Source organism: Condylura cristata, unplaced genomic scaffold (genome assembly GCF_000260355.1).
Source record: "Condylura cristata isolate star-nosed mole 26May11 unplaced genomic scaffold, ConCri1.0 scaffold00029, whole genome shotgun sequence".
NCBI lineage: Eukaryota > Metazoa > Chordata > Mammalia > Eulipotyphla > Talpidae > Condylura > Condylura cristata.
Genome location: NW_004567130.1, coordinates 15055214 through 15068115, shown reverse-complemented (window position 1 = coordinate 15068115; position 12902 = coordinate 15055214). Strand labels below are relative to the sequence as shown.

General features: G+C 40.3%; 1 protein-coding gene across 1 annotated transcript in view; it reads left to right on the top strand.

Annotated features, from left to right (window-relative positions):
* Nucleotides 1-12902, top strand: part of FBXW8 (F-box and WD repeat domain containing 8) — a 99786-nt gene that overhangs the window by 24189 nt on the left and 62695 nt on the right. The window contains exons 4-5 of the mRNA XM_012730840.1: nt 6781-6945; nt 9642-9730. Coding sequence (XP_012586294.1) covers nt 6781-6945; nt 9642-9730 — 254 coding nt within the window. The remainder of the gene's footprint in view (nt 1-6780; nt 6946-9641; nt 9731-12902) is intronic.

The following is a 12902-nucleotide window of genomic DNA, read 5'->3' as shown; positions in this document are numbered from 1 at the left end:
GGTGACCACATGGTGTGGCAGACCTCTCCTGACCCACCCGCTGCTCCCCTCAGCAGTGTACTTCCTTGAGCTGCCTGTTCCGCTCCCTACTCTGTCTCTGGTGAAGCCTCTCACCGCCCCTGAGCCTCTGGCCTGTACTCCAGTTCTGTATGCACAAGTAAATAAATCTTTAAAAAAAAAAAAAAGTATGAAGAGGCAAGGGCCCTTCCTGGTGGTGCAGTGGGCTAAAGCACAGCACTAAGAAGCTAAGCCACTTCAGCTTAGCTTCATGAGTTCCACTCACTTCATGAGTTCAATCCCCAGCACTGGAGGTGCAGCAGACCTCTCATGACTCGCCCACTGCTTCCCTCAGCAGTGTACGTCATTGATCTGCCTGTTCTGCTCATGAATCTGTCTCTGATGAATCCTCTCACCGCCCCTGCACCTCTGGCCTGTACCCCAGCTCTGTATGCATAAATAAATAAATCTTTTTAAAAAAAGTATGAGGAGGCAATTAACGACGGTAAAAAGTAAAGTTTGTAACAGCTTAATTTTATAACAATGAGTCTGTATGACCCAGTAGAGTGATCCATAGTGTTTTAGTGTGGTTTAGTGTTTTAGTGTGGTATCGCTGCATATGTGGAAGCAACGATGTTTGCAGAGCACCTTCCTTGATCTGTTTGAGAGCACAACAGTTCTCTTGGTGGTGGCATGTATTTACTCACATTTGAAAGACAAGGAAACTAAGACCCCAAGGTCGTAGAACTTAATGTTGTAAGGACTGAGTCCCACAGCCTCTCATTTCATAGAGGAGGAGAGAGAGGTGCAGAGAAACTTTCACATAACTAGTTAGTGGAAAGCCTCACCTCAGAGTTGGGGTTATTTTCATTAAGTATAACTGCTTCCCTTACATCAGGCTGCTTCTTGAATAATGTAGGTGATCTTGAATATGATGTTCCTAAACATCACATATAATACCCATTATGTGTGTATATATATGTTTATAGACAGGATATATACTTATCATTTTAGGTCTCCTTGGGGACATCATCAGGTAAAGAAACTGCTGTGGATTCTCCTGTGTGGTGTAGATTCATTTTGAATATATAGAATACTTACTATGTTTTTAATGTAAAAATTTTGTATTTTTATGAGAACTACATGCAGTTTATATCTCTTATGCTAATAATAAGGTATAGCATATTGACTTCTTTTATGTTAAACCAACTTAGCATTCCTGAGATAAGCTGTGTTTGTTTATGATAAGTTGCTTTTTCTGTGTTGCTGGATTAAGTTTGCTAGTATTTTTTTGAAATTTTTTTGGATATATTCATAAGGGATAGTGGTTTGTGTTTTTAAAGAGAGGTTTGTGTGTGTGGGGTGGGGGGAGCTGAAAGAATTCACCAGAGAAAGAGTGGGGAGCAGAACAGGTGGCTCTACTGAAATACACTACTGAGGGGAGCAGTGGGTGAGACAGGAGAGGTCTGCCACACCATGTGTAGATTAACTCCCTAGCCAGGGTTCGAACTCATAACACAGTGGCTGGCAATAGCTTGAGAGACTTTAACCCCTGTACTACCAGGGAGGTCTTCAGCTTGTGTTTTCTTGGAATATCTTTGTATGGTTTGGTATATAGTAACCAGTACCACTGGTTACATCAGTAACCCCCACCCCCAAAGTGAACGCTCCAAAAGCACTGTAGAGTTTTGGAGTGTTCTAAAAACACTCTAGTTTTGGGAAAAGTTTATATTTTTTAAACATTTGGTATGATTTATCAGTGAAGCCATCTAGGTCTGAGTTTTTCTTTGAGGTTCCCCCCCACCACCATTCCTCAAAAATAATTTAAAAGTTCTCTTTACCCTCTCCCACCCTTTATCCTCTCAACCTGTGGTAACATCACTTTGGTTATGTGTCCACTTGTATTTTCATTGTGCTTTGTCAGTTTGTACAATTGCATCCTTTCATTCCTCTTATATGTAAAATCAATCAATCCTTTATTTTTCTGGCTAATTTTACTTTGCCTAATTATCTTAATTTCCTGCTGCAAATGGCAGCTTCATCTTTTTCAATAACCAAATATTACTCCATTGTGTATATACAGTACATCTTCTTTATCCAAACATTTATCAATGGGAACTTTGTTTGCTTCTATATCTTCACTACTGTAAATAATGTCATAGCAAACATTATGGGACATATACTCATCAGATTGATACCCAGAAGTGGGATCATGCTGGATTATGTTTTTTTTTTATTAAAAAGTTTATTTTTACATCATTTGGATTATGTTTTAAGTTCTAGCTTTTTAAAAAAAAATGATTTATTTATGCATACAGAACTAGAATGCAGGCCAGAGTTGCAAGAGCAGTGAAAGGATTCACCAGAGACAGAGTGGGGAGTAGGACAGACAGATGAGGGGTGAGACAGGAGAGGTCTGCTGTGCCATGTGGGTCACCTCCTGGGCCAGGAATTGAACTCGCACTGAAGTGACTGGCCAGTGCTGCAGTGCTGCATCCTAAGCTGTTGCACCACAGGGAGGGTCCTCTTTTCCCATCTTAATGTTGTGGCTCCTTTTCATAAATGAGGTATGTCAGTTAACTTATGGATTCTTTTTTGGTGTAATCGTAAATGGGATTGTTTTCTTAATTTCTTTTTCTTCTTATTTGCATATAATGAAAATACAATGTATTTTTGTGTATTTTAATCTTCTATTTTAACTTATTGTTTCTGGTAGCTTTTTGATAGAGCCTTTTAAGTGTTTTCTATATGTATTATCACACTGTATGCAAGTAACAATAATTTCACTTCCCAATCTGTATTCCCTTGTATTATTGTTTAATTACTTTAGCTAAAACCTCTAAATTAAACAGAAGAAGTGACAGTGGAAAACCTTGTGTTGTTCTTTATCTTAAAGCTTTCTATTTTTGATCATTAGATATGTATTGGCTATAGGTTTTTTAATATATGGCTATTACTTTGTTGAGACATGTTTCTTCTGTACCCATTTTACTAAGTTTTATAAATAAATGGTTACTGTCTCTTTTCCAAAACTATCTACATCTGTTGATATGATCATATGATTTTTATCCTTTTATTGATATAGTTTATTGCATTAATTATTGTGTATGCGAAATCATTTTTGCATCCTTGGAATAAATCCCCCTGATCATGGTGTATGATCCTGTTCATGTATTATTGAAAAATTTTTCATTTTATTAGAAATGTTAATCTGTAATTTTACTTTTATTATGGTGCCCTTGTCTGGGTTTGACATTACACTGGCTTCATAGGATGTGTTAGGAAGTGTTCCCTCGGAGTTTTGGGGGAGAATTTGAAAAATTGGCATATGTGGTCCTCTGTGGTGGCACAGTGGGTTAAAGTGCAGCTCTAGGAAGCTAACACCACTTCAGCATGGTTTGATCCCCCACCCAGGGTGTGATCCACATGGCATGGGAGACCTCTCCTGACCAGCCCGCTTCTTCTCTCAGCAGTGTACTTCAAAAGTCAGCCTGTTCTGCTCCCCACTCTGTCTCTGGTGAATCCTTTCACTGTTCCTGAGCTTCTGGCCTGTACCCCCAGTTCTGTATAAATAAATAAATCTTAAAAAAAATTGGCAGATGTTCTTTGAGGTTTGATGTAATTCACTTGTAAAGTCATTGGATAACATAAAATTCCGTGGCTTTGCTTTTTTTTTTTTTTTTTAGATTTCTGATTACTGCTTTAGTTTCAGTAATTGATTTTTCTATCACATTTTCTTTTTCATGGGTCAGTATTGAAAAACTGCATGCTACACATTTTTATGCATAGTTATCAAATTTATTGGCATACTAAAGTTAGTAGTAGTCCCTTGATCATTTGCATTTAAAAAAAATTTACAGATGCATACAAGAGCTGGGGTGTAGGCCAGAGGTATGGGGGAGGTGAGAGGGTTCACCAGAAACAAGCATTGGGAGCAGAACAGGCAGATCAACTGCAGTATACTGCTGAGGGGAGCAGCAGGCAAGACAAGAGAGGTCTGCTGCCATGTGGGTTAGCTTACTGGCTGGAGTTCGAACTCATTCTGCAACAGCTGATAGATAGCACTGAGACTTACAGCCTATACCACCAGGGAGGACCTATTTTAAATTTATTGAGATTTGTCTTATGGGCTAGTATAGTTTAGAGAATGTTCCATTGAACTTGAGAATAATATCCACTCTGTTGGGTAGAATGTATAGTGAATATTTCATGTCTAGTTGGTTTATAATGTTGTGTAATTCTTAACCTTGCCGGTGTTCTGCTTAGTTATTCTATCCATTTTTTAAAGTGAGCTATTGAGGTCTTTTTAAGTATTGTTGGACACAGTTGGTCAACTATAAACTTCTGTTTCATTCTTTTAAAAAAATAGTTTCTATCAGTATCCTCTACTTGGTGAGATCTTAGGTTCCTACCTTCCTTTATTTATTTAGACATGCTTTTTTTTTTCTTTTGCATTTTGATTTTATTTATAATTGCTGATTTAAAGTCCAATATATGAACTTCCTCAGTTTCTGTTGAATTTTAGTTTTTGTATATTGGTCATATTGTTTCTTAGTACCTTTTCTTAAAGAAAAAATTGTACTTTAAAAATAATACAGTGTTACATCTCTGCAAATAATCAGATTCTTCTCCTTTCATAGGGTTTGATTTTTAGTGACTTTTTTGAACTAATTTTTTTTTAAAGATTTATTTATTTATACACACAGAATTGGGGTACAGGCTAGAGGTGCAGGGTGGTGAGAGGATTCACCAGAGACAGGGTGGGGAGCAGAACAGGCAGATTGATGAAGTATACTGCTGAGGGGAGCAGTGGGCGGGTCAGGAGAGGTCTGCTGCTCCATGTGGATCACCTCGGGGCAGGTGGGAATCGAACTCATGCTGCAGTGGCTTTAGATTCTTAGTGCTGTACTTTAACCCGCTGCACCAGCAGGGAGGGCCCTGAACTAATTTTTTAGTTTGTTGTTCTTTGTCATGTATGACCACTGAAATTTCTGTTCAGTTATCTTATTTTTAGCTAGTGATTTTACAGAGATTTCCTTAAATATGTTGTGTCAGTAATCTTGCCAGCTTTGATGAGGTGCTTTCTGCCGTCAGCTGTGTCTTGTCCTTTATTTCCTGTTGTAGCGAGCCTCAATTAACTAGAGTTTAGAGATAGCACTTTGTGGGGTATTTCTTAGTGACACACACAGTCCTGTATGTGTGTCATGGCATTTTCAAGGCCCAGAAATAGATTGGTGCTTTTCAAAGTCCTTTGTGGACACCCCATTCCTTAGGTCCCCTTTAAAAGTTTTTGAATAGTCTCCTTTCAGCCCCAAGTCTTGGGTCAACTGTGGTATTAGACAGTTCTTCCTGATTGCTATGGAGATAGGACAATGAGCTTTGAGATAGGTCAAACAAAGACAAACCTTCAGTGTAGAGCTTTCCTTTAAGCTGCAGACAGGTCAAATAATGACAGCTCTCCAGGGATGCACTTCTGGAGAGCTGTAAGCTCATTTGACCTCTCTGGTGGCAGCTAGACTCCTGGCTTTTACTGTTAATCAGAGTTGTGAGGTGGTCAGTTTTCAAGGTTACTATTGCACTAGAAGAGGAAGAGGAGTTAAAATGACACAAAGGTTGCTACTCTACCAAGATTCAGCCATTTTTCTTGAATAAATGATCCTTAGAATGTTGCATGTGCTTAGTTAATTTCAAAAGTGTTGAAAATGTTAATTTTGATCAATTTTGGCAGTATTCTTCATGCTTTTGTGAAGGAACAGATTTTCAGAGCTCTTTACTCTGCTCCCCCTGAGTACTTTGTCACACGAAACACCCTTGTGCAATAAGAGTATTAATAAGCATGCTGTGCTCGCCTCTTTTACTTTGCTTTGGGTTTTTTCTCCTTGTCCATGTGTTTGCTGTCTTAAAGTCACCCCAAGGAGGTGTTAAAAGAGCACAGTTACTGTAAACTGCTGGTCATGGCTCTTAACTTATTGGAAGTGAGTTGCAGCCCCGGATGCCTGAAAGCATTGAGCTCTTGATCCTTTGTCACCACTGCAGACCCCAGGGCCTGTTGATGTGCTGGCTTACTGTTGTAGAGTCTGCCCAACTTTGTACTCTTTCCTGTATCCATTATTCCCCTAAAGTAGGGCCAAGACAAAAAACCTAATAGCTAAAATGGCATTTTCTCTGGATACTGTTGGATTTGAAATTCAGCCTATACAGAACATAAATTTTTCCATATCGGGTCTTACTGTCCTTGTTAACAGCTTGAATTTTCTACAAATATATATTTTTATGTCTATCCATTTCAAATCTAAGTTCTCACATATATAAATTTGAATTTTTCATACAGCGAGAAGTTCTGAGTTCTGGGTATTTTCTTATTCCAGCCTCTTATTTTAGTGATAATCAGTCTTTAGCTCTGTAAGATGGAAATGCAAGTGCCTGTTGGTAAAAAGTAGAGAAATAATGTGCTGGAAAAATGTATGGTTATAATTGTATCATTATTAATATTTTACAGCATACATTTTTGTCTTAAATGTTTGTGTATTTTTTCTTCTATATTACATAATTTATCCAAGTAGTCTAAAATGTGACATTAGCTGGTATTATGACAATTTTGAAATCTTGAAAGATAAAACTCGAAACATTTGCTTGTATTTTTTTTCACCTCAGAGTGTTTTGTTAATGAGACATTTTATACTGCCATAAACCCAGGGCAATAATAAAGGTGTTGATTGATTTTTGGATGACAAGGGGCTTCTCTAATTGCAGAATTTGACGTTTGTGTCACTTCTGTTTTAGGTGAGCAAGACATGGAAGGTGATTGCAGAAGATGAAGTGCTCTGGTACAGGCTGTGCCAACAGGAAGGGCACCTTCCTGAGAGCAGCATCTCTGATTATTCTTGCTGGAAGCTCATCTTCCAAGAGTGCCGAGCCAAGGAACACATGTTAAGAACCAACTGGAAGGTAGGCAGTGGCCAATATCGTCGTCACCTGTAGAATGGTAGTCTGTAAGAGCACAGGGATGCATGACTAGGATTAAAGACAGTCTCCCAGTAAAGCTGGAGGTTAGTGGCCAAAGCCAAAAGAGGGGGGTAAGGTGAAGGCCCCTAAGGAGTTTGCTTTCTAGTTTGTTTGCCACTAGAATATCTGCTTTCATTTTTATCACACTGTTTGGGAGCATTCTGTTCTCTTGGAGAGAAAAGGTGAGATTGGGATGCAAGTCACTTCCCCTCTGGTAGCTAGGGTCTTTGGATAGCGCTCAGTACTGCCCCTTTCATGGACCAAGAAAGCTAAAGTGCCACCTGAATACGAAAGAGAAGCTGAAAATGCTATTTCCAGTAATTGTAAGTGGGAGATTACTAAATGTCTCTAAGTCTTCTCTTCCCTCACATAACCCCTTGGCTTGCGTCCATAACATTTATCACTTCAAAATGTTTATATAGAGATATTAGATCACAGCTAAGATTTTGCACAGTGAAATGTTTCTATAGGAAATAACTGTCAAGAGCAGTATTACCTATAGCCGCTGGAGACTTGATGAGACAGCGTGGTGGAGTGTCCCCCAGCTGCCCAGCTGGGTATTCACTTGTATGGGAGAGGCAGGATTCTACTCTTTCTTCTTCTGTATAGGTCAGTCCTGACAGACTTTGAAATTAACAAGCTTTGCTCATTACTGTTGGTGACATACTTCCTATGTGTATGTCTGTCCCCAGTCACCTCATAATCTGATGAGTGATGAATACTTCTGTCTGGGCAACCTTGTATCATTTCTAGCAAAGTTAGTAAGAGCAGCATTTCTCTAATTCAAGGTTTTTCAACCTCAGCACTAGTGATATTTGGCACCAGATAATTTTTTTTTAAATAATATAATAGTTTATTTTCACATCATTTTGTGCCATTTTCCAGCTCAGTTGTAATCCCTGTGGGCTGCCATCACCAAATCACCCATGTGCCATCACTATAGTCCAGTGCACTTTCCTCCCCACCCATTTTTGATCCCATTCCCCACTCCACCCCTGTAAAATGTCTCTGGTCTATAGTTGTTCATTATTATTATTTTCTCCTCTGGTCCTTTATATTCCTGCTGTGAGTGATGCACCAGATAATTCTTTTTGGTGAGAGCTGTCCTGTGCTTCCAGGGTGCTAAGTAGCAACCTGGGCTTCTACCCACTCGAGGCTAGCAACACTATCTTCCTAACCCAGATGTGACAACCAGAAATGTCTTCTGACATTGTCAGATGTCCCCTGATGGGCAAACTCACTCCCTGTTGAATATTGTCTTTCTAAGGTAGAATCAGCGCAGCTACCCTTTGCTAGGCCATTAAATTATCACCACTGTATAAAATCATTCTGGCCCCATTGTCTGTACACAACCACCAGGTAATGAACTTGGGTTGGGGGGCCTCCGGTCTTCTTGCTGTGTGCTTGATTAGGTCTGTGTGAAAGACATAAGAAGCAGGTATGAAGATTTGACAAAGAAAACTGCCTGGACAAACTGGGGGCAGAAAGCAGAGGACCTTATCCTGGTAGCAGGGGTTGTAACTTAAGGAAAACCTAGGGAGGTGGCATAAACTGGGGCCTTTCTGGTTGGATAAGAGGGACTCCTTGGCAGTTTGCATGCGAACCAGAGCTGTTCAGTGTACCTGCCTCAAATTCAAAGATGTCAAACTCAGAGAGAAAGCAGCAGCTAAGGTCTTTATTTCCTCTTTGGTAATAGAGAAAGTTAGGGAAGGAGACAAGTACCACCTCCTCTTTGGGGCTAGAGATGCAGAAGTAAGGGTGTGTAAAGACCCACCTGGTAGCAGCTATACTTCATAATAGTGTACGTGTTAACTTAACTGAATGCCCGCTCACTGTTTTTCTCTAAAAAGCACAAAGGCATATGCTTTGTACATGTTCAGTTTGGAGCAGATGTTGCCCTAAAGAACTCGAGTCCAGCTGCTGTGGGGTGTGAGGCCAACTTGCCTGTCAGTTGCAGCACCATCGCAGTGGGACAGCCCAAGTGATGTGCTCGACAGTCATCTTGGCATTAACTGTGTTTGTGGAATTCTTGATGTGATTCTGGAGTGAAAGAAAACAGGGTCAGGAAAGGGTGTGTTAGAGCGGTTCACTCCCCTTGGTTGTCTCGTCACAAGTGGTACTGGCAGGGCCGTGACGAGGGTGGCTTTCAATCTGATCGTCCTCCTTTTCTTCCAATACCTTGTTCCTCAAAAGAGCTTTTCTATTCTAGTAAACTTTGTGGCAACCCTCACATGAGTGACTCGAGACCTCCCCTCAGTCCCCACATCCCCACTAGCAGGACAGCCCACTAGGACATGACTGGTCCCTCAGCTTTAGACTTGGCCCTGGCATTTCCTGAGCTCATAGTGCGGTTTTCCCTGCACATGCCTGGGCAGGGAAAATATCACGTGATATTTTAATGGTGGTCTCCTCCATCCTCCTAGTAATACAGACAGCAGTAGTTGCTCCTATTTATCAAGCACCTGCTTGATGTTTAGAACTATGCTCGACACACCCTTTCTGATCCTTGTCTCCAGCCCCTTGGAGTTGAACACAGTGTGTCCTATAGGAAACAGTTGTGCAAGGTGGGTGAATGTGAGGTGGTCTGTCCTGGGCTGTCCCAAGGAGAGTATACATTTCATTCCCCTTTTCCTTTGCAGAATCGCAAAGGCGCTGTGAGCGAGCTGGAACATATCCCTGATGCGGTTCTGTGTGACGTGCGTTCTCACGACGGCGTTGTCATTGCTGGGTAAGCAGCGCTGTTTCTTACCTCGCCCTTTCCATCCGAAGGGATTTCATGTTTTATGTATAACCCTCTTAAGTCCCAATGGCCTTTTGCCCCACTGACCTTATCTTTCCTGGAGAGTTTGTACCTTCCCACATACAGCCCACGTGTAAGAGGGGAAACTCCATGAGTCTGCTCTTTGGTATTTGAGAGCTTTGAAGTTAGTGGTGAGAGGGGAGTAGTGTGGAGCAGCTCTGTAACCCATTTATCTCCATTTGTCTCTGCTAGCTTTTAAATCACTCCTGTGGCATGTTATGTTAGATTTTCATTAAGGCAAACAGTTTGTATTTTATGAAGACATAAAAAAGTCCAGTAAGAATAATAAGTGTTGGCACAAGCAGGGCCTGTTCTCATCCTCCTGTTCTGAAGCCTTCATTATGAGGGAGGATTGAGAACATGCATAATCGCCCTTCCTACAACATCGTGTGTATTTGCTAGTTAGTTTGTTCAAAAGTAGGCTTTTTATTTGTCTCCATGTCCATGAAGTTTAATTTTAGCTTCTGTAAATTCCTTTGCTTCTATTCTAAAACCTACTTTAATGAATTTTTGATAGTTCGCTGTGTATTTCTTTAATGCATAATGAGAAGATCAGTTTCCTTTGGATTAAGACATCTTCAACTACATTCTCAAATTGTGTTATACTTAAGTGTCATATTGTGATGATAAGAACACTTAAAACTTGTGAGTCTGGATTGACTTTGGAACAAGCTGCCCCAGAAAAAGGGAAAAGAATAAAGCAAACCTTGGAGTGAAATAACTTACTAGTAGGAAGTCTTATTAGAAAAAGAACAACTTTCCTTTAGAAGTAAACCTTGAGAAGCAGTGGTTGGCCTGGAACTCCAGTCATTGTTTTAATATTTTGTGGTATGCCATATTTGTGAAGTATTTGTGCTTTAAAAAAGATAAGCTGGGCCCTCCTTGGTGGTGCAAAGGGTTAGAGCACAGCCCTGCAAGCTAGCTGTGGCCACTTCAGTGCGAATTTGATCCCGGCCCTGGAGGTGATCCACATGGCGCTGCAGACCTCTCCTATCTCATCCCCTGCTCCCCTCAGCAGTGTGCTTCATCAATCTTCATGTTCTGCTCCCCACTCTGTCTCTGGTGTCTCTTATCACCCCTGCACCTCTAGCCTGTACTGCAGTTCTGTATGCATAAATAAATCAATCTTTAAAATAAAATGTTATTTGAAAAAAAAAAAAAAGATAAGCCTAGGACTAGCATTTTCTTTAGATTTTGGTTTACAGTTCACGCCCTTGGGAGTGCTGAAGAATTAGTTGTAGAAAGATGAATGGACCAGAAATTCTGAATTCTCTCCATCTAGGTGTCAGTGGGGCTTTAGGCTTCTGCCTTCATGCAGAACCTGGGTGTAAGAGTTCCTAATGTCTTAGATCCTTTCTGCCTATTATTCAGAAAATTGTGGCAACTCTGAAAGGTACTTACATCATTCTGTTTTAAAGAGTCTCTTAGTGTGTTAGAACAAGGCAGAAGGCAAGATTGAAACAAAAGTCATAGAAGAAATAGAAATAAAGGAGACTTTAAGCTCAAGAGCCAATCATGAATGTCTTGTCTGGACCAGAACCTTCAAAAGCCAGATTTGTCATGATGAGTCCAGATGCCAGTTCTGCCTGTCCTGCTCCACCATTCTCTTGAGGTCTGTTCAGTATCACAGTTTATGCTGGCACAGGCAAAGAGAAGGCAGAGTTTTGTGGATCGATAACTGAAATCTGATCTATGGGTCAGAGAGGCTCCTCTGACTCCCTTTCTAAGAGAACCTTAGGTTTATGGCCCAGCATCAGATACTTCAATCTTGCTTGTATGTAGAGCATCTTGTGTTTATCATTAAAATTTTATCTGGTGGTTACGATGCTTGTTTTCTGGGTCAGATCTTGAATCCCTTTTCATTTGAGACAGTGGTGTTTGTGGTTACCTCATTCCCAATCAATGTTGTATTCACCAGGCTTTCTGCAGTTATATATCTCCAAGGAGCTTCTTAAAGAGACAGTGACCTCCTCATCTTGTCTTCCTCTTGTACTTATCTAGTATTTTTCTTATTTTTTTTCCTTCTCTTCCTTATTCTCTTAAAATAAGTAGAATCTATTTAGAGGCTTTAGAGGCTTAGGTTTTTTTTTTTTTAATATCAAAAACTGTAACACTTTTGCATTTTATATAATCAGAGAACAAAGACTCTTGGAAAATCTCTTGCTTCTTTCCAGCTTTTTGCTTCTCTGTATAGATGTTCCTGGCTTGGAGTCACATTGCTTAGGTCTACACTGAATTTTTGTACAATTAGCCTTCAAATAATACCATCTTGGTTGCCTCACTCTCACACAGAACCAGAGTAACCTTTAGGCGCTCATTTGCTCACACTTACCTGAGACACTGGAGTTTCTACAGTGTGAATAAGATGGGCCCCTGCTTCCCTGAGGCTTGTTTTTCTAGCAGAGGGAAGAGACATTCTCAGGACTTTTTGTCCTTCTCTGTTTTGTCTATCTGTCTTTGCTTCTTTTGCTATTTCATGGATGATAATTTCCAATGATCTTTTTTTTTTTTTTTAAGATTTATTTATTTTTGCTTACAGAACTGAGGTACAGGCCAGAGGTGTGGTGGGTGAGAGGATTCACCAGAGACAGAGTGGAGAGCAGAACAGGCAGATTGACAAAGTACCCTGCTGAAGGGAGTAGTGGGTGCATCAGGAGAGGTTTGCCACACCATGTGGCGTCAGCTCCCTGACCGGAATTGAACTCGTGCTGCAGTGGCTTCAGAAGGTTTCATAATGCAGTCCTTTAACCCGTTGTTCCACCAGGGAGAACCCTCCATGATCTTTTTCTGATGTTCAAAGTCCTTTGAAATTTGTTTCCAACATACTTTTCTCCTCATGACTCTCCTCAATATAACTGAGATGTCATTCATATACAGTGTAATCTACCCTTTCAAATCATATGTCAGTGATTTTAGCATATTCACAAGGTTATGTAATCATCCACATCTAATTCCAGAACATTTTCATTACTCCCAGAAGAAACCCCATTCTCATTTTTTTTTAAAAAAGATTTATTTATTTATTTATTTGTACAGAACTGGGGTACAGGCCAGAGATGCGGAAGGTGAGAGGATTCACCAGAGACAGAGTGGGGTGCAG